The sequence below is a fragment of the Spea bombifrons genome, chromosome 1, assembly GCF_027358695.1.
Source record: "Spea bombifrons isolate aSpeBom1 chromosome 1, aSpeBom1.2.pri, whole genome shotgun sequence".
Lineage (NCBI taxonomy): Eukaryota > Metazoa > Chordata > Amphibia > Anura > Pelobatidae > Spea > Spea bombifrons.
The window spans coordinates 70598930-70621302 of NC_071087.1; the positions used below are offsets into that span (position 1 = coordinate 70598930).

At 37.2% G+C, this 22373-nt stretch overlaps 1 protein-coding gene across 1 annotated transcript in view; it reads left to right on the top strand.

Annotated features, from left to right (window-relative positions):
- The window catches only part of CSGALNACT1 (chondroitin sulfate N-acetylgalactosaminyltransferase 1), a 186962-nt gene that overhangs the window by 88021 nt on the left and 76568 nt on the right, over positions 1-22373 (top strand). The window contains exon 3 of the mRNA XM_053463403.1: positions 17247-17348. Coding sequence (XP_053319378.1) covers positions 17247-17348 — 102 coding nt within the window. The remainder of the gene's footprint in view (positions 1-17246; positions 17349-22373) is intronic.

Here is a 22373-nt window from a genome sequence, read left to right on the forward strand (position 1 = left end):
TTTAATATTGTCCCTTTGTTCACTGGTAAGTTTTGTCAGTTTTGCCTTCTGTAATAATTGTATGCCTAACTCTGTGTTATCCTGTGCTTCTGCAAGTAAGGAATCATACCTCTGATACCAGCGTTTACGTTGATTTGCCTCGTAAGATATGATGTTACCCCTTATGTTACCCCTATGTGTAGGGTGTGTGACATGCCATGGGTCCACTAGGTGTAATGAGTTGGTGAATAGGTGAATACCTTCCAAGGGGGTCATCGAGTGTATAGTCCGTCCCGTCCTGTCCAATTTGTCATCTAGACAATAACGTTAACAAAGTACAAGTGAAGACTGATATGAGCCCCATGCAATGTGCTATATATCAAAACAATGGAGCCGTTAGGCGGATCGGGCCCAGGGAAACATCTTGAAGAATACATACAATAAATTTACTTCTGATAGCCTATCAATATATAAGTAAAAGCCGTTTTCTCGTACAATGTTCATTCACTGTAGAAGTATGTATGCGCTGTGGTGGTATACAGGCCTGTATGGTGTGACGATGAGCCAAGGATCCTACAGCAGGTGGCGGCCACGCGGCATTCCGGATGGCTTGAGAAAAGCGATGGACGGCACTTCTTCCACCGTCTGTAGCATGTGTGCTGGCACCGGTGATCTCAGGGGATGACAGCCGACCAACCCCATCTCTAACGTCGCCGGAACGAGGCCTCGGTGTGGCAGAAGGTTGGCCGCGTGGTCGGCAAGGCAGGCCCCCCCGCTGTGTCCTCTCCGCACCAAGTGCTGGCAAGTCTGCGGAGAGTGTCCGCCGCTTTTCGACACCCTCAGGGAGCGGCGATGGCGTTCGGTAAGGGTGATACACCCTGGATTGTGTCAAGCGCGGGGGAGCCCTCTCAATATGCTTCCTCCAGGTATGGCCGCCGAAGTCCAAATGCTGGTATTTTAATCCTTTTCATGCACTAATTCTACTATTACCCTTTGTCAAACATACATCAAATCGTATATTTTTGAAAACTAGACACCCCAAGGTATTTCAAATGGTAGTATTTTAACCCTTTCCATGCATGAGATTCTACCAGCAGCCTTTGCCAAAAAAGCACAGTTCTTTTTCACACAAATTGTACTATATGTATGTATAGCTCCAGGTATACATCACGATCGAACAACACCCCAATGTGTATTCAGCAACACCTCCTGAGTACAGTGATACCACCCATGCCAGGGGTTGTCTGGTGTTTGGGGTTAAAAGTCCACATTTGGGGAGTGTGCTTTTTTTTCCCCATTTTGCTCAGTCTGTGCCTATGCCCTATCTTTGAACCCGGCAACTCCAATTTACCCCATCAAACGATTCATTTTTTTTAAAATTAGACACCCCTTTGGTATTTGAAATGATTTTACTTTAACTCTTTCCATGTCAAGATTTTTGGGAAGATACAGCGCTAATTTTAGCTCATAATAATAAACTTATTTTATTCTTTTTGGACTTTTTTTTTACATTTAGCTGGAAGTGGATGGCAAACTTTTCCAACTTTGTTATTTTTTTTAAAGGACGCACCGCCATCTTGTGAGTGGCAAAATCACTCGCAGTGGCGGTTGCGACCGCTCTCCTAAACTCTTTTAAAGTGGGTGTCCGCCCCGGGGAGGGGCCAGACATGGTCCCTAATGCTGATCTCTGACTCGTCAACGGACGTTAAGTGCTTAACGCACGCGTAACAAAATTAAAAACCTATTTGGCTTACCAGTAATGTAAGAAAGGACCTAAAAACCAAGAAAATACTATTCAAACATTATAAAGGATCAGCAGTATCATGTATAGCGTACAATCATGGCTGCAAAAAAGGTGATTAAAATGGCTAAATTGGAAAATGAGAAAGTAAGGAGAGTAAAACTAATCCTCCATTTTTTTAATATATAATTGGGAAAAAAGAAAAAAAAAAACAGAAAATGTCGGTTCTTTGCTATCTGAAATGAGAAATACGGAAGAAAGGCCGACCACCGACTGATACAGATCAATAAACATGGGACACAACAATTGCTTAAGCAATTAAACACTGTTAGGGTACACAAGGCTCCAGGGCCAGATGGTGTACATCCATGGGTACTTAGGGAACTAAGTCTCATTCTGGCCAGACCACTATTTTTCATATTTATGGATTAGTTCAGTTCAGGTATAGTACCAATACACTTATGTTAGGCAGATTTTGTACCCATATCTAAAAAGGGATCAAAATTTCAGCCAGGCAACCGCAGGCCAATGAGCTTGACATCTGTAGTGGGCAAATTATTTGGCTGCTAAAGGCATACATTCAAGAATAGATCTTGAATCAGAATATAATTAGTAGAAATCAGCATGATTTTGTGAAAGAAAGGTTTTATCAAACTAACCTAATACAGTGAAGGAAAAAAATTATTGACCCCCTGCTGATTTTGTATGTTTGCCCACTGACAAAGACATGATCATTCTATCATTTTTAATGGTAGGTTTATTTGAACAGTGAGAGACAGAATAACAACAAAAAAATACAGAATAAAGCATTTCAAATAAATTATGAATTGATTTGCATTTTTGATCCCCTATCAATCAGCAAGATGTCTGGCTCCCAGGTGTCTTTTATACAGGTAACAAACTGCTTGCCTATGGTCTTGTAGCCTAGTGCAGCCTTGTGTAGGCCTACACATGGATCAAATGGTTTTATGGCCCCTCTAATTAGGGGGTAAACCGATCAAAGATGCTTTTACTGAACCTTCTCTGTTAGTCCAGCTAATGTACTGCTGAGGAAATTCTCCGATACCTCTGTGTTTATTTTAACTTTTTGTAAACATGTGAACTGTGCTTTTGTATTTAGGAAATTCTGTTTTAGCTTCATTAACCCCTTAAGGACAATAGGGGGTCTTACTCGTAGTATATTGTGGGACAATGGCTCTTTTAACATTTTTCAGTGTTGCTGTTTAGCTGTGATTTTCTTCTCATTTCGTGCTCCCACACATATTATATATAGTTTTTTTCAGGACAAACAGGGTTTTCTTTAGATACCATTAATTATATCATATCATCTAATTTACTATAAAAGAAATGATAAAATATGGGTATTTTTTGTTAAAAAATTACTTTTTCTAACTTTTTAAACAAAAAACTTTTACTCATCTGCAAAAACTAATGAAAAAACCTGCTAAATAGATTCTACTATTTGTCCTGAGTTTAGAAGTACCCAATATTTTTATGTTTTTTTGCTTTTTTTCTGCACGTTATTGGGCAGTAAGTACAGGTAGCGTTTTGCTATTTCAAAACCTTTTTTCCAAATCTGGTAATTCTTCCCCCCATGTGCCATTTCGGGTATCTTTGAAGCAGGCCAATGCAATTTACCCCATCAAATCATATATTTTTAAAAACTAGACACCCCAAGGTATTTGAAATGCTGGTATTTTAACCCTTTCCATGTATAAAGTGTTGCGCAAAAAAAACACAATTTAAAGATATATGTATATGTTAGTTAAATAATTTTACCAAATAAATTTATATATAAATAAAAAAGAAAGAAAATAAAAGTGAAAATATAAAATTCACCAAAATTGTGACACACACAGTGTATAATCCACCAGAAATATAATTGAAAACAATACTTATATCCTCAATTAAGTGGAATTGGCATCCAACTGTTTTCAAATGGAGGCTTGTTGACATATGAAAATCAAAAACAAATAATAATCATAGTGCTTTCTATATTATAACAGTGAAAGACTTCCCCCCAGGATAATATTGCACTCACGTAAGGTTGAGCAAAACAGCTTGCTCAAACTAGACAAGCGTTGTGGGATTCCTCTCCCAAGTTGTATCTCCTCCGTTGTTTATGTTCGAACCGTTTTCTGATCCATACAAACAGCGAAATGCAGATGGGGAGACAGGATATGTATTGCAAAAAGATTTATTGTCAGCAATAAAGTGCAATATGCTCTTGAATTAAAGTATCTAATTATCGGAGTCCTCTTTATAGCTCCAACCGGCAAGAAACAGCTTCCGGGTATAACGTCAAACACCTAAACGCGTTTCGCCCTATCAGCAGGCTTCTTCAGTAGTGTGACATTGCTCCAACTCCACCTCCCTTAAATATCTGATTCCATTCAAATTGTGTCCATTCCTGCAGCTCGTTAAGATGTATCACAGGTGTAGCCAAGTCCATATCACAGACTCTTAAGTGAAACAACAATTAGGAAGTAGTTTGTTCCAAAAAAGACACAGGAATCCGATATCAAGTACATCATATATAATATAAATATAAATATTAAAGACATAATCATATTAATTCATATATAATGATTTTAGAAGACTGGTTTTAAAAGAGTTTAAATAAGATTTGTTCAAAGAGGATAGAGTTAAATCCAAAGTGCATATTAAATAATATCATACAGATATATGTCGCTGTAAAACCGCTTATTGTGGGGGTGGAGCCATGACGTAGCACGCGCTCGTGCCACGCTCGTGGCAACGGAGTCTAGGGTAGGAGAGGCCCAAACAAACCCTGCGGCGCATCGAGAGTCTACCGGCATCGCCGGCCTTACAATACCTGCCGTCGCCGCTGTTCCGCCGCTGCGGCTTCCATTGTTGCCGCCGCCGACGTATACACTTGGACCGGGACCGTTGGGACTTCCGTGCCGCTGTGGCCGCTGTAGCGGTTGCCGGGACTGAGACTGCTGGGACTCCCGCGTTGCGGTGGCTGTGGCGGTTCTGGCCGCTGTGGCGGTTATTGCGGCGGCTCCCATCGCCGTAATTATCACGGCTGTCGCCACCATTGATGCTCCACACGAGGCTGCTCCCTTAATAAGGGAGCTATAACCGGGAGCTATAACGAAGAGAGCTGAGGCCTGGCTCGGTGCAGCAAAAGATTAACCTGCGGGGGTGGACGGCCGTATGACCTGTGGAGGCCGCATCCTGTTGTATCTGCCAGCTGAGGTCCTGAACTATTAAACTTCAACTTTAATTTTTATATATGTTGACATAGATATCTGACACGGACATCTGGAAACGGATACACTCTCCAGATAAGTGGATTTTCTCTTCTTTTTGACTTCTTTTTTTTTTCTTTTTTCTATTTTACTGCCGAATTACTGGATTTTTTTTTTTTTTTTTGGATAATTTTGTGGATGAAATCTGATATTTCTTATGGACTGCTATTGAATATACATAAGCTATATATGATATATTACTCAAACCGCATCTGCTCGATTGAATTACCTTAGAATGAAAGATGTATTATTGCCACACATAAGCTATATATGACATATTACTTAAACACCTCCTATTATATTAAATAACGTAAGAAGGAAAGACCCATAAACGCAAAATAGAGGGCTATTTAGCTAGAGGCACTTAAGAAAAAAGAGGCACTAAAAAAAAAAAAAGAGAAGGAAGAGGGGAAAGAAAAAAAAAAGGAAAATAAATAAATATGGCGGCAAAAAAGCCCTTTGAGAAATCCCTTAGAAGACATCTTGATGGGTTGTGCAAACCTTCAAATTCGAGAGAAGATTCTAAGAATGCATAGAGAAAACCCATTGCCAGAACCGTATAATAAAATTAAAATCCTTCCAGACCTCTCTTACCTTACACGATCAAGAAGACGGCAGTATGCGCATCTTACAACTATTTTGAGAAAAAATAATATCTGATACAGATGGACTTTTCCGACTAAAATTACGCTTACATATGAATTTAAAACTTGGACTCTCGATACACCTGAGAATTTGGAGAAATGGCTACAAGAGAAAATAATACATTTTTTTTTTATTTATTTATTTTTTTTACTTAAGATACGGTAAAAACACAATATTATATTATAAGCAATATATATGTGACATGAACTTTTGACACGAATATTCCTAGCTACTTAGTAAGTAACTAGGACGAGATAGAAACATAGAAACATAGAAAGTGACGGCAGATAAGAGCCAGAAGGCCCATCCAGTCTGCCCAACCTCTGAGTACTCTCCTTTAGTACTTGCCCTTATCCTATATCTAGCTTGGCATTATGCCTATCCCATGCTTGCTTAAATGACTTTACTGTATTAACATCTACCACTTCCACTGGGAGGCTATTCCATGCGTCCACTACCCTTTCCGTAAAGTAATATTTTCTGATGTTACCATTAAACCTTTGCCCCTCTAGTTTATGCTTGTGTCCTCTTGTTGCGGTTTTATTTCTTCTTTTAAATAAACTTTCTTCCTTTACTTTGTTGATTCCCTTTAAGTATTTAAATGTTTCTATCATATCCCCCCTGTCCTGTCTTTTTTCCAGGCTATATAGGTTAAGATCCTTTAACCTGTCCTGGTAAGGTTTATTTTGTAATCCATAAACCATTTTAGTAGCCCTTCTCTGCACTTTCTCCAACATATCTATATCCTTCTGGAGATATGGTCTCCAGTACTGTACACAATACTCCAAGTGAGGTCTCACCAGTGATCTGTACAGCGGCATGAGCACTTCCCTCTTCCTACTGCTAATACCTCTCCCTATACAACCAAGCATTCTGCTCGCATTACCTGCTGCTCTACTGCATTGTCTGCCTACCTTTAAATCCTCAGAAATAATTACCCCTAAATCCCTTTCCTCACACGTTGAGGTTAGGACAGTACCAAATAGTCTATACTCTGCCCTTGGGTTTTTATGCCCCAGGTGCATTACTTTGCATTTATCCACGTTAAATGCCAATTGCCACAGCTCTGACCATTTTTCCAGCTTACCTGGATCGTTTGCCATTTGGCTTCTTCCTCCAGGAACATCAACCCTGTTGCAAATTTTTGTGTCGTCGGCAAATAAACATACCTTTCCATCAACACCATCTGCAATATCACTAATGAAAATATTAAAGAGAATGGGTCCAAGTACAGATCCCTGAGGTATCCCACTGGTAACAAGACCTTGTTCTGAATATACGCCATTGACTACAACCCTCTGTTTTCTGTCACTCAGCCACTCCTTAATCCATTCAACAACATTGGGATCTAAACCCAGAGATTGCAGTTTATTTATAAGTCTTCTATGTGGGACAGTGTCAAAGGCCTTACTGAAATCCAGATACGCAATGTCTACTGCACCACCTTGATCAATTACTTTAGTCACCCAATCAAAAAAATCAATAAGATTTGTTTGGCAAGATCTTCCTGAGGAAAACCCATGTTGTTTTTGATCTTGAAAGCCATGTGACTTCAGATGTTCAACAATCCTTTCCTTTAACATTGTTTCCATTAATTTTCCCACTACAGATGTAAGACTAACTGGCCTGTAGTTGCCCGACTCCTCCCTACTGCCTTTTTTGTGTATAGGCACAACATTTGCTACTTTCCAATCTCCAGGGACAACTCCTGTTACCAATGATTCGTTAAATATATCAGTTAACGGTTTTGCTAGTACACCCCCAAGCTCTTTTAATAACTTGGGGTGTATCCCATCAGGCCCCATCGACTTATTTGTCTTTACCTTAGACAACTGAAGTAAAACCTCCGCCTCGATAAACTCACATATTTCAAATGATTCAGTCTTTTTTCCCAACTGAGGTCCCATTCCATCATTCTCATCTGTAAAAACTGAACAGAAATATTCATTGAGGCAGTCAGCTAAACCTTTATCCTCTTCTACATATATGCCTTTTGTTTTTAGTCTAACTAATCCTTGTTTAACTTTCCTTTTCTCATTTATATATCTAAAAAATGTTTTATCTCCATTTTTTACTGATAGGGCAATTCGCTCTTCTGCCTGTGATTTGGCAGTTTTTATAACTTTCTTTGCCTCTTTCTGCCTAATTTTATAGATCTGTCTATCTTCCTCACTTTGGGTATTTTTGTATCTACTAAAGGCTAACTTCTTGTCTTTCACGATTTTGGCCACTTCTGCAGAGTACCACAGCGGTTTCCTTAATTTTTTACTCTTACTGACCAACCTAATACAATTTTCTGTTATCTTCGATAAAACAGCTTTTACAAAATCCCATTTCTCCTGAACACCATTTAAATTGTGCCAGTCTGATAATGACTCCTCTATACATTTTCTCATTTTAGAAAAGTCAGCTTTTCTAAAATCTAAAACTTTTGTTTTTGTGTGGTGTGACTCAGTCACTGTTCGTATATTAAACCACACAGACTGATGATCACTAGATCCCAAACTTTCACCTACAGAAATATCTGTTAACAACTCTCCATTTGTGAACACTAAATCCAATGTGGCCTCCTTACGAGTTGGTTCCTCAACCACCTGTTTTAAAGATAATCCCAATAAGGAGTTTAGAATATCCGCACTCCTGGTACAACCAGCTACTTTCGTTTTCCAGTTCACATCAGGGAGATTAAAGTCACCCATGATGATAACATCCCCCTTCACTGTCATTTTAGCTATTTCCTCCACTAGTAGATTATCGAGTTCTTCTACTTGTCCTGGGGGTCTATAAATCACACCTATGCGAGTTACTTTACTTTTGCCAAATTGTACTGTAACCCAAACCGACTCTAAGTTCTCTTCACCAACTTGTATTAAATTAGATTTTATGTTATTTTTCACATATAGGGCCACCCCTCCCCCTTTCCTGCCCTTTCTATCTTTTCTATATAAAGAGTACCCCGGTATTGATATGTCCCAGTCATTTTTCTCATTATACCATGTCTCAGTAACAGCCACTATATCAACATTCTCAGTTGCCACAACTGTTACAAGTTCATGGATCTTATTCCATGAAATAATTTAGATTTAATGCACTCTATGAGGTATATTAGATGTTTCACTTGATTTTATATGTTATAACTTTATTTGATGAAATATGGTTTTTTTTTTTATGACTTAAGACACTGTAAAAACACGATAAGTAATATACACGCGATATGAATTTTGGAAACGAATATCCCTAGCTACTTAGCAAGTAACCAGAATGAGATAATTAAAATAATTGAGATTTAGTGCACTTTATGAGGTATATTAGGTATTTCACTTGAATTATATGTCATAACTCTATTTGTTGAAAATGCTTTTTTGTAAAATTATTATTTTTTTTTTTTGACTTAAGACACTGTAAAAACACGATACTGATATTATAAGTAATATACACGTGATATGAATTTGAATTCTCGACACGAATATTCCTATTTAGTAAGTAGCTAGGACGAGATAATTAAAATAATTTAGATTTGGTGCACTTTATGAGGTATATTAGGTATTTCACTTGAATTTATGTCATAATTCTATTTGCTGAAAATGCTTTTTTTGTAAAATTATTTTTTTTTTTTTGAATTATGGAGGATTATAAGAAGTGTTTGTTTATATAAAATAGATACATTTTGAGTGGACACATCAAGCTAACTGAAGTAGTTAGGCTATATAACAAGTTAAATCAAGATATTAATATATAGTAATAATACACGTGGTATGAATTTTTTTTGACACGAATATTCCTAACTACTTAGTAAGTAACTAGGACGAGATAATTAAAATAATTTAGATTTAGTGCACTTTATGAGGTATATCAAGTATTTTACTTGAATGTATAAGTCATAACTTCATTTGACGAAATAGATTTTTTTTTTCTCCTTGTTCTCTTAGGAATTAATATGGGCATATTTATATTTAGTTAATAATTTATAATCTATACCTAGACTCCAACTGTCATCTGATTGATGGCATTAATTATCCGCACTATGAGAGGGGAGAAATGGTGCGGCTGTAGGCAAATACATCGGTGGATGTTATTCCTACAAATTTGTTTAATGTTTTTAATTGTTGTCTTGTTTTTTTTGTGGATTCCATGTTTATACTATACAAAGGACATACAGTGTGAGACTCATTGGGAGAATAAGTAAGATTGTTAAACTAACTAAAGATGATTTGGCACGATAAACACCCAAGGCCTTAATTCGACCCAAAAAAAACATATAGTACTGCAAAGGCTATGGCAAGAAAAAATAAACATATGTTTCCTTCAGGAAACACATTGGCGCCTGGTGGATAATATTATCTTAAGAAATCAGAGATTTCCGTATTCCATACATGCATCAATAAAAACAAAGAAAAAAAGAGGTGTAGCCATATTATTCTCTAAAGATCTGGATTTAAAATTTTAATATGTAGAAACTGATCCTGATGGTAGATATATTATAGCTATTGCTGAAATTAATAATATATTATTCACATTAGTAAATGTATATGCACCTAATACCTCCCCAGCTCGCTATTTGTCTAACCCAGAGCCGGCCTTAGGCGTTGTGGCGCCCTGTGCGGACTACTCCTCTGGCGCCCCCCCTCACTACCCCCCCTCTCTGCCCCTTCAAACTACCCGCCCTCTCTGCCCCTTTAAACTACCCCCCCCTCAAACTACCCCTCCCCTCTGCCCCTTCAAACTACCCCCCCTCTGCCCCTTCAAACTACCCCCCCCTCTGCCCCTTCAAACTACCCCCCCCTCTGCCCCTTCAAACTACCCCCCCCCACTTACCTTGTTGCCGGAGTCCTGCGGTAAGAGCGGGAGGCATCCGTCTTCTCGCTCTGCCGGCATTTCATGTTGAGCGCCGGTATAGTCCGGCGCTCAACATGAGATGCTGGCACCGCGACGGAGTCACGGAGAGTAAGGGGCGCCGAGCGGTTGCCGAGAACTTCACGAGCAACCGCTCGGCGCCCCTGACCGGGACTTAGATTAAAGCATCGTTTTTTTTTTTTTAAACTTTATTTAACATCAATGATGTTAAATAAAGTTTTAAAAAAAAAACGATGCTTTAATCTAAGTCCCGGTCAGGCGCCCCTGCAACCATGGCGCCCTGTGCGGTCGCACAGGTCGCACACCCCTAAGGCCGGCCCTGGTCTAACCTATTAGGAAAAGTTCAGAAGGTAAAACAGGGTTTTTTAATCTGGATGGGAGACTTCAATTGCATATTAGACCCTCATCTTGATAAAATGTCTTCAAAGAGAATTATTAATGATCGAAATCTTCTCCTACAAGCCCAGAGATTCCAAGCTTTGTTAAAATCGCATGCGTTATTTGATATTTGGAGAATGGCCCATCCTACAGAAAAAGATTTTACATGTTTTTCTAAAACACATAACTCATACTCCCGTATCGATTTAATTTTGGGAGAATGTAATTTAGTATTAAAAGCAAAAAACATTAAAATACACGAAATAACATGGTCCGACCACAATTTAGTTACTATGGATTTGGAAGAGAACGGGGAAAAATTTAGAACAGACTGGAGATTGAATCATAAACTAATGGAAAAACCAGAAGACATTGAATATATAAAAAAAGCATCTCAGCTTTACTTTATTGAAAATGATGTGGATAACATTTCAGCCTTAAATCTTTGGTGTGCATTCAAGGCAGTTATAAGGGGACATTTTATCAAATTGGGAGCATATGCAAAAAAAAAAGCGGGAGCTAAAATATCCGACTTATATATCACCCTTTTCCACCTTAATAAACTTAACAAACAGAATCCCGCTAAAAATAATGTTATGAGAATTAAAGAAATAAATGATAAAATTAACCATATATTACTGGAGAACACCAACAGAGCCTTGATGACTTTGAAATCAAAAAGATACTACAAAGGAAATAGGGCAGATAAAATGTTATCCAACCAATTGAAAAAGAAAAGGGAAGATAAGATGAGTACTAGAATTGTACATAAAGGAAAAACTCTCCTAGCCCCCAATGAGATAGGCCAAGCCTTTAACGAATTTTATGAAGAGTTATATAATTTACCAAATAAGTCTACAGAATTAGACGTAAAGAACTTTTTTGTGGATAGAGCACTTCCTAAACTCCCTAAATATGTTTTGGATACCTTAAATGAAAAATATCCTTAGATGAGGTTTATAAAGAAATACACAGATTACGGGGAAAAAAATCCCCTGGACCAGACGGTTTCGATGCAACATTTTATAAAATATTTATCGAGGAGATCTCACCATGTCTAGTCCGAGCCTACAATGAGGGTATGGATAAGGGGGCGCTTCCTGAAGAATTTTTGAGAGGCAATATTATGCCAATACTTAAAGCAGGGAAGGAACCTGACAAGATAACTAGTTATAGACCTATATCCCTTTTAAATATAGATGCAAAAATATATGCAGGTATACTAGCTCAAAGACTAAACATGGTGTTACCGCAGCTGATCCATACAGATCAAGTTGGATTTATCAAAGGACGCTCTGCATCTAACCATATAAGAGCTCTATTGGGAATTTTTGAAGAAAATATACAAACTAAAACTCCTCAGTTGACCCTATCTTTAGATGCTGAAAAAGCCTTTGATAGGGTCAACTGGGGATATCTAGCAGAAACCCTAAAAGCATTTGGGATAAAAGGTAAGATTCACCAAGCGATAATGGCCCTCTATAAGAACCCGAGAGGTAGAGTAATTGGATCAGGAATTAAATCTAACTGGTTCCCGTTGTCTAATGGGACAAGACACCACTGCTCTACGTCCTATCCTTAGAACCTCTCGCAAGAGATATTAGAAGTAATCCTGGGATAGTGGGCTGTGGAGAGGGTGAAATACAAAAAATCTAACTTTACGCAGATGATATATTACTTACAATTAAAGATCCAGTGAATTCAGTGAATCAGATTATGAAGCTAATACACCAATTTAGCTTTATTTCCAACTATAAACTAAATATAAATAAATCAATAGTGTTACCATCCTATCTTAATGAAACACAAAAGAAAGAAATCGAGAGAATTGGTTTCGGTTGTACAAATGATACCTTAGTTTATTTAGGTGTTAAAATTACAAATACTCCAAATACATGGGTTGAAAAAAATTTACTTCCCATGATTAAAGAAATGAATTTATCCTTTAAAAAATGGCGAAACCTATTTATCTCTTGGTGGGGTCTAAAAAATAAGATAATAGTGGATTTACCGTTGGATAGTATGGAAAATCTAATGGACAATATAAACCTAAAAACTTGGATACAAGGAGGCGCCTATAGAATAAAAGACCTAATCAATGGCTTTAATATGAAGTCCTTCTCTCAGCTTCAAACAGAATTTAATTTATCAGCAGGCGAAGTATATAATTATTTAAGAGTTAAAAGTTTTCTATTAAAATCGATAAATTGGAATCAAAATTTAAAAGCACAAAAACTCTTATGCGATCTAGTAGCAGGGGAATCACAAAAAAAACTGCTGTCAAAAGCATTAACTTTGATAACGCTACTTAAAAAAGAGTATACCCCCCTAGCAATTAAAAAATGGGAGAGAGATTTAGATATCACAATTAAACCGGAAGAATGGAATAAATCATTGTACGTATCATATAAAAATATACACTGTTTGAATCTAAATGAGATGCAATACAAACTGATGAACCGGTGGTATTTAGTGCCTACAACACTGGCAAAAATGTCTCCCAATAATTTGGCGAACTGTTGGAGATGTGGGTACTATAAAGGAGATATTATCCACATCTGGTGGAGCTGTCCTCCGATAAATAGAATTTGGCAAGAACTATCTAATAAGTTTATTAAGTTATATGGATCACACTGGGGACTAACACCAGAAAGAGCCCTATTACATTTAAACTTACCCAAAATCTCTATTCAAGAATTGCAGTTTTTACTACATGTGTTAACAGCAGTTAAAATAATTTTATCCAGGAACTGGAGAACCTCAGACCCAATTAGCTGGATAAAAATAAAAGCTCAAATTCTACATCAATGCTATATGGAAAAATTGCTTCTGTTATATGATAGAGGGAATAAAGCTGGGTCAAAAGTCTGGGAAAACTGGATAAAATTCCTGCAAGAAGGCAAAATGGATTAGCAAAGATTAGCAATCTTTTATCTTCTTCTTCTGCAGCCATACCCCTGCAGATTGAAAGAAACAGAGCCTTAATAATATCCCAAATAGAGTCAATAACACACTGATATGAAGAAGTAGTATTGCCCTCGTATTTTTGCTATTTCTAATCTTTCTTTTTTGAAGTACGTGGCAATAGTGTTTGTCATTTGGAATCCAAAATTGTATGTTTGTCCTAAATTATTTTATGTATTTATGTATTTGTCTAAATTTTATTGATGTATTTATGTATTTATCTTTAAGTCTTTTTGTATTTTTGTAAATAAAAAAATAAAAATAAAAAAAAATATCATACAGATAACAATTGTATAGTAGATATAAAGTATTTCAGATTAATTTAAAGTATTATAAATATTTTAAATAATTTTAAAATGCACAAATAGATGCCCATCATTATTGCCACCAATAAAAATATATAGAAAAGTAGATAAAAACATTTTATTAACATTTATAAAAATATATAAAAGTATATTAAAAAATAATCGGTTTTATTAAATATAATGCTAATATTGATATTTATGATGTTTAAAAATCCTAAATCAACTTAAAAAATTAAGCAAATCAATATCCTGATTCAAACCTTTTGGGGCTAGGATTTTAAGGTTATAGACCCATTGCATTTCTATCCGGCCTATTTTCTTCTCGTAATCACCCCCTCTCCAGTCCCTTCTAACTATTTGAATCCCCATAAAGGTTAAGAATTTTGGATCACTAACGTGCTCGTCCAATCTCTTATGTAATGGACGAATAGTTCTTCCTATATATTGTAGATTGCAGGGGCACTGTAGTAGATAGACGACTCCTTTTGTATGGCATGTTATCATGTGTTTAATATCATATTTTTTACCAGTAATGTTAGATTTAAAACTACTGACTGCACCATTACTTCTAGTACCGGTACTTTTACAGGTTGTACAATGGCCACATCTAAAACAGCCTTTTTTATCATTTAAAAAATGTTGATTGTCTTTGTTGTTCTTATTCTCTGCCCGTGTGTAACTAGATGTTAATTCGCAACCTAGATTGGGTGCACCTCTAAAGGTTACTTTAGGTTTTTCTGGGAGTAGTTGTCGTAAATCCTCATCTTTTAATAGAAGAGGCCAATGTCGTCTAATTATTCTTTTAAGGTCCTGATGACATTTGCCATAATTCAAGACTAGAGGTATATCCTCCCTATTGTTCGCCTGTCCTGTTCTTGGTTGCAATAGGTCTTTTTGTTCTATTTTGAATATCTCTTCCAGAGTTTTTTCTAATAAAACATGTGGGTAACCCTTTTGTAAAAAATCACTTTTTATTTTATTGGCCTTCTCTTGAAAGACTTCCTCATCTGTACAATTGCGCCTAACTCTTGTAAATTCTCCTTTTGGGATACCGGTTAACCAGGGACTGTAATGTCCACTGTTGTATAACACATAACTATTTACGTCCACTTTTTTAAAGTGCGTTTTAGTGCAGAGTTGTAAATCATGGATATAGATTGAAAGGTCTAAAAAAGAGATTTCAGAGGAGTTATATTCGGTAGTAAGGTTAATCCCCCAGTTGTTATTATTGAGGTGAGTCAAAAATAAATTTAGGTCCTTAGTTGTCCCTGACCAGATAAAAAACATATCGTCTATGTAATGGCGATAGGCAATCAGCTTTGTCCTCCAGTTATGTGGTGAAAAAACAAAATGTTCTTCCCAAAAAGCCATAAATAAATTTGCATAACTGGGCAAAGCGAGTGCCCATCGCCGTCCCACGTTGTTGCAAAAAGAAAACTTCTTCAAATATAAAATAATTGTTATGAAGTATCCATTTTATTGCTGAAATTATGAATTCTCCCTGAATTTTTGGAATAGACGTTTCCAAATTCAAGAAAAATTCCACTGCCTCACACCCTTTGTTATGGTCAATATTCGTATATAGAGAAGATACATCGCAAGTGACCAATAAATAATTGTCTTTCCATTCTATCTCCCTTAATAAATTCAATAAACTCATGGTGTCTTTCAAATAGGACTTTGTTTTTATCACCATGGGTTGTAAGCATATGTCTATATATTGGGATAAATTTGCAGAAAGCGAGCCTATTCCAGACACTATTGGTCGACCAGGGGGATTTATTAAATCTTTATGTATTTTGGGTAATACATAAAAAGTTGGAATACGAGGATATGTTACATTTAAAAAATTATATTCTTTATTCGTTAAGATGCCTTGCATTTTTCCTTGGTCCAAGATATGAGTTAAGCTTTTTTTCATTTCAATAGTGGGGTTCTTATTAAGTCTCTTATAAACCGAGGTGTCATTTAGCTGTTTGTAACATTCAGCAACATATTTTTCCTTATCTAGTAATACCAAACCTCCTCCTTTGTCGGCCGGTTTAATCACTAATTTCCGATCGCTTCCTAAGCTGTTTTAGCCGGGCGCCGCCGCGATCTTGATGATGTATCACTTGTGAGGCTTCTGTGGATGCTGCAAAGCCGCCGATCGCGGCGATGCAGCTATTTAACGGCAGCCCGTACATGTACGGGCATTGTCGTTAACAGGTTGCACGGCAACCCCGTACATGTACGTGGATTGTCGTTAAGGGGTTAATGCCTGAGGAAGGAACCTAACAACTTGTTCCTGAAAGCTTGCAATTCAATTCTCAGCCAATAAATGATATCATTTTAATTAGACTTTTCTCCAAAAATAGACATGTTAATAGTTTATTTTTTATAATTTAGTAAAATGCAAAGTGAGTGAACAGAACAAAAATCTGTATCTGCGCGGGTGGTTGATGATCAGCCTCCCCTGACTCCTGATGCAGTTCTCCTCCATCATACTCCCCTGGCTGTGTGTGTCCACCTATAAGATTTCCTAATAGGATATCTTCCATTAGAGAATGGGTAGGCAAGGTGGAGGAGACTAGAGAGATTGAGGAATTAGCAAAACCAGCAGTGGATAAATATGAGGCACATGTTCAGGTTTGCCTGAACTCGGTTTAACCTCTTGCAGGAGGTTTAGGTCTCTCTTGAGGTCGAGTCCCATTTAGGATTGAGCTAACTGCCCTCCCCCTGTTCTGCTTTCTACAGTATATACACTCCATCTATCTTTCCCTCCCTGCTTTACTGCCCTTGTTTTATAAATATCTTTTTTTCCCACCAGGAATTGGGAGAAGTCGTGTCATATGGGCTTGTCTGCAGGTACAATAAGTATCTTTTCATGCAATGCCCCTTCAATAAATGTATACAGTAAACTTTATTAATCTTTGATTTACAAAAGAAAATAAAAATCTTAATCAAATCAATATTTGGTGTGACCACATTTTACGTTCAAAAAGAGCATTAATTATTCTAGATACAGAAATAAGAAATGTAAAAAGGTCAAATTTGACTGTCCTATTGTATCAGAAGGTATTGCACGATAGGTGTTTCATGTCCTTTATTTTTCTTTTTCCCCAGAGATGTGTGTATTAACCAAGATGGAAGAATCCACCTCACTGTCGTATACTTTGGAAAAAAACAGGCCCAAGAAGTTAAAGCCATACTTGAAAATACGTCTAAGTAAGAAGGAATTATGATTACCTTTGATAAATGTAAATCACATAAGTTAATGTGGGAGTACTATGTGTAGATAGATAATATACATCACTGGATACAATGAAACAACTAAAGCGTACTATTATTATTTCTCTTCTACATGCTTTTAATAAATGCACTGATTTTTTTGCTCTGCAAGCAATGCCAATTAGTTATTGTACAGGATAAGTGCTAAGTACAGAACAGTAACTAATAAGCATGGCATGTGAGTCATTTATATGCACGAATCAACTCCTAGGGATAGCTCTTACAGAGACAGATGCTTCATTTATGGAACAAGTTGGATCCATCTGTGTAAGATGCCAAAGGCAAGGCGCCCTATAAAATGTAGGTGGAGACCGGTATGCAGGTAGAAGTCACACGGGTCAGGATAGCCGGGTCTGGTACACAGAGAGCAGCAAAACGGATAGGGATAGCCGGGTCTGGTACACGGAGAGCAGCAATACGGATAGGGATAGCCGGGTCTGGTACACGGAGAGCAGCAATACGGATAGGGATAGCCGGGTCTGGTACACGGAGAGCAGCAACACGATTAAGGATGGCCGGGTCTGCAGCAATACGAAGCATAGGAGGTACGGCGGAACGCATAATATTGATTGAAGGGGGCGCCCGCACACGTCTAGTATCGGCATCCCGATAAGGTGAGTGAACCTGGGACATACCTACCGCTAGCTGAATTTGCTTACAACAATCAACGTTCAGTGGTCCATTCATATGTCACCTTTCTTCGCCAATTACGGATACCACCCATCCATGCTACCTGGATCACCAATCTCCAGTTCCGTCCCTTCAGTCTCAGAACATGTCTCCAATCTTACCCACACTTATTCGTTACTACGTGATACGTTGAGCATGGCTGAACTTCGTTATAAACACTTTGCAGACCGTCATCGCCTTTCCGCGCCTTCCTATAAGATTGGTGACAAAGTATGTGCTAATTTAATTGCTAATAATTCGTGTTCACCTATGCAGTAGTTTCTTTCTGTGGGGGAGAGCGTCCGAGAGAAGTAAGCCACCGGATGGAGTTGGCCATCAGTCTTTGTGAAAGGATCGCACCTATGGCTGTGTCAGAGGCATCCACTTCCAGAGTATATGGATTATGAGGAACCGGAAGTTTCAGGATAGGAACGGAAATAAATTTGGATTTTAAAAAGTCAAATGCCTTTTGTGCAGCAGCATTCCAGAGGATTTTTTTTTCTTCGAAGTAAGAGCCGTAATGGGTTGTATATGCTTGGAGAAGTCGCGGATACATTTACGGTAGTAGTTTGCCAATCCCACAACTCTTTGAACCCCCTTACGATCAGTAGGGACAGGCCAGTGGAGTATTGCTGTGATTTTCCTGGGATCCATCTGGATACTGTCGGGGGGCGAGTATGTACCCTAAAAATTCAAGGGTTTGGACCTCAAACACACATTTTTAAAGCTTGGCATAGAGTCCATTTTGTCTTAATCAAGTGAGAACTTGACATACATGATAACGATGCGAGTCCAGGGACGGAGAGAATACCAGTATGTCATCTGTGTACACTATAACGGAACATCATTAACAAAGTGTTGGAATGTAGCAGGAGCGTTACAGAGACCGAATCACTCAGTATTCAAAATGTCCATAACGACATCTAAATGCTATTTTCCATTCATCCCCTCTCCTCATTCTCACCAAATTATAAGATCCACGTAGGTCTATTTTTGTGAAAATTGTAGTTGACCGTACATGTTCCAGTAACTCCGTGATTAGTGGAAGTGGGTATCGATTCTTTGTGGTTATGTTCCTGCTCCTGTTGGAGAAGTAGATGGGCGAATAAATCCCTTGGAGAGACTTTCATCGATATATTCTTTTAATACCGCAAGTTCGGGTTCTGATAGAGGACAGATTCTGCCGAAAGGTATAGCAGCACCAGGGAGCAGTTCAATAGGACAATCGTAGGATTGAGAAGGGGGCAGTTTATCCGCACTCCTCTTTTCAAAGACATCTTGAAATTGTTGGTATGGTACTGGAAGCCCCTGGGTTGAGGAGGTGTCATGAGTAAGGCATATAGCGATATTCTTTAAACAGGTCTGTGTACAATGAGGAGATTTAAATTGAAAAACACAGGTCTCCCCGTTGATGGAAGGGTTGTGAGTTCTAAGCCAGGGTAGTCCAAGGATGATGGAAGATTTTGGTCAGGGAACCACGTCGACTCGGAGGCTCTCCATGTGGCTGGTCCCAATCTTGACGTTTAATAGAATGGCTTCAGTGAGGATAGGTCCAGTCTTAAGCGGACTGCCGTCAACCAATTGGATGAAAATAGGATGTTTCTTGGGACGTGTGGGAATAGAGAGAGACTGGACCAGTTCAGAGTCAATAAAATTGCTGCTAACTCCGGAGTCCACCATAGCCGATAGAAATACGGATTCTTTATTCCACTGTAGGGACACAGAAAGCAACAAGTGAGAAGAGGAACAGTGGGTTTTTCGTCCGGCTTCTTCTGACTCTGCTTCCCTTCCGCCTGAGGAGCCCATGCAGATCAGCTCTACACAGAGCTCTCCTGGACAGTGTATATCTTTGTATCAACATTGATTAGGGAAATCGGCCTGTAGTTAGCCATGTTTGTACCATTTTTCCCAGGTTTTAAAATTGGGAGAATAGATTCCTCTAGCATACCATTAGGAAATGTCTTAGTAAGTTTAATATGATTAAATATGTTTGTTAGTTGAGGAGATAACAGTTTAATAATTTTTTTATAGAATAAAGCTGTAACGCCGTCAGGTCCAGGGGCCTTGTAGCTTTCATTTTTTTAATTGATGGGAAAGTAATTTATCCGCTCTGTTACCAACATAATAATATTTTTGTTTCATTTTAATTAGATTATAATTTGCTTTAGAAATAAGACTCTCTTCAATTTCTTTTTTTATTTGTATCATATTTGCAATAAGTAAGTCATTAGGATGCTCCACACATTTTCTTTTTAGATTACTCAAGGAGATATACAATTCTGACAGGTTTTTTTGCCCTTAGCTCTATTATAGGCTGCTTTTTTAATGAAAAGTCCTCTCATTACACATTTATACGCACCCCATACATTTCCTAGACTAATATCCTCTGTCAAATTTTCTTGAAAGTATTGTTCAGTTTCGAAAGAAAGATATTCACAGATATCCTTTCTTGTCAATAAGCAGTCTTGTAGTCTCCAAGGTCGAAACTCATACTTATACTTCCTTAGCATTTCAAGGGTGACTGAGTCATGGTCTGACCAAGCTACGTTGTTAATTGTAATATTTTTACAATCTTTAATTGAATCAGCTTTAATCAGTATTAAATTAATTCTTGAGAAAGATTTATGTCTATGAGAAAAAAAAAGTATAGTCTTTATCGGCCGGCCTTGTAGTTCTCCATTTGTCATATAGCTCGTATTTTCCCAGAGTTTCCCTAAACGCTCTCGATAAGGCTAGCTGGTTGCTGTTGTTACTAGATTTTCCATTAGTTTTCCTATCCATTTCGTGATCTATAACGCAAGTTAAAATCTCCCATACACAGGAAAGTTCCCTGAATATATTTTTGAATCTTCTGTAAAGTGCAATTGAGAAAATGAATTTGTTTTGAATTAGGAGCGTATACAATATTGAATATACTCTATCATCCAGTTTGCAAACAATAAAGACGTACCTAGCACTGTTTATAGATTATCTCAAATGTAATATTATTAGAAATTAGGATTGCCACACCTAGTTTCTTTTTATATACTAAAGAAGAATATTCTATCACTGTGTATTTTTTGTTGTTTAATCTATTAATACCAAATGTGTTTCTTGGATGGAACAAACATCAATATGTTCTTTATTCATGTATTCAAATAAAGAGTATGTTTTATGCAGAGAGTTCAAGCCCTGTACATTTAGTGTAGTAATTCTAATCAATTCCTTCATTATCCATATAACGTTTACAATCTAGAATATTCGAGCTCATACATAGCTTCTTATCACACTCATTCAAACATAGAAACATAATTTCTGTTGTACCATGTAGAAACCAGAGAAAACACTTTTGGATCTCTGAAATCATAGTACATCCATATGGAGAAGTGAGGAACAGTGCGTAGCAACTGAATTATATCAAGAGTTGGGGGGGGGGAAACACATATACAGTATAAATTTAAGAATATTCCTAAATAATATCATAATATCACGACAATGTTGGTATTTCATATAACCTTCCTTCATCTGCCATTATAAAATATTTCAGACGCTATAATCCTTTCATGTTCAGTGCATGTGTCTTGAATAAAGGGCGTGTGGTTTGTAGACTTATATATATCGTATAAATATAGTTGATAAGTATATATCAAAGCAATATTAATGTGTTTCCTATAATCTTCATGTACCTACCATTATAAGAGGTATCAGACACAATATTCATTTCATAATCAATACGTGTCTCAACTACGATATAATAAAAGACTCCTATACCATATGTTCTTAAAAGAATTAACAGGTATTATCAGGACAAGTTGATTATTTTCATATATATGTCCATTAGTTCCTATACCATATGTTCGTAGGCGTATTCTTAAACCAAAATTAGTAAATTTCACATAGACCCTCATCTACCGATTTAAGACATATCAAACACAGTGATCATTGCTCAATACAAATTAATAAGATTTGCGTACCCAGCACAATAAACATTTCGTATTCAATGCCTGAGTCTCAAAATAAATTACATATATTTCATAAATTTATATGTAAAAAGGGAAAATTAATCCTGTATGCCATATAAAAAACGGAATATGCAAAACAATGTCAGTGTGTTTCGTATAGCCTTCTTTCATCTACCATTATAAAACAGATCATAAAACAGAATTAGTCAATTTCATAAAGACCCTCATCTACCAATATAAAACTCAGTGATCATTGATCAATGCAAATTAGTGAGAGTCACATATCCAACACATTAATCATTTCATGTTCAGTATATGTGTCTTAAATAAAATACGTGTATTTCATAAATTT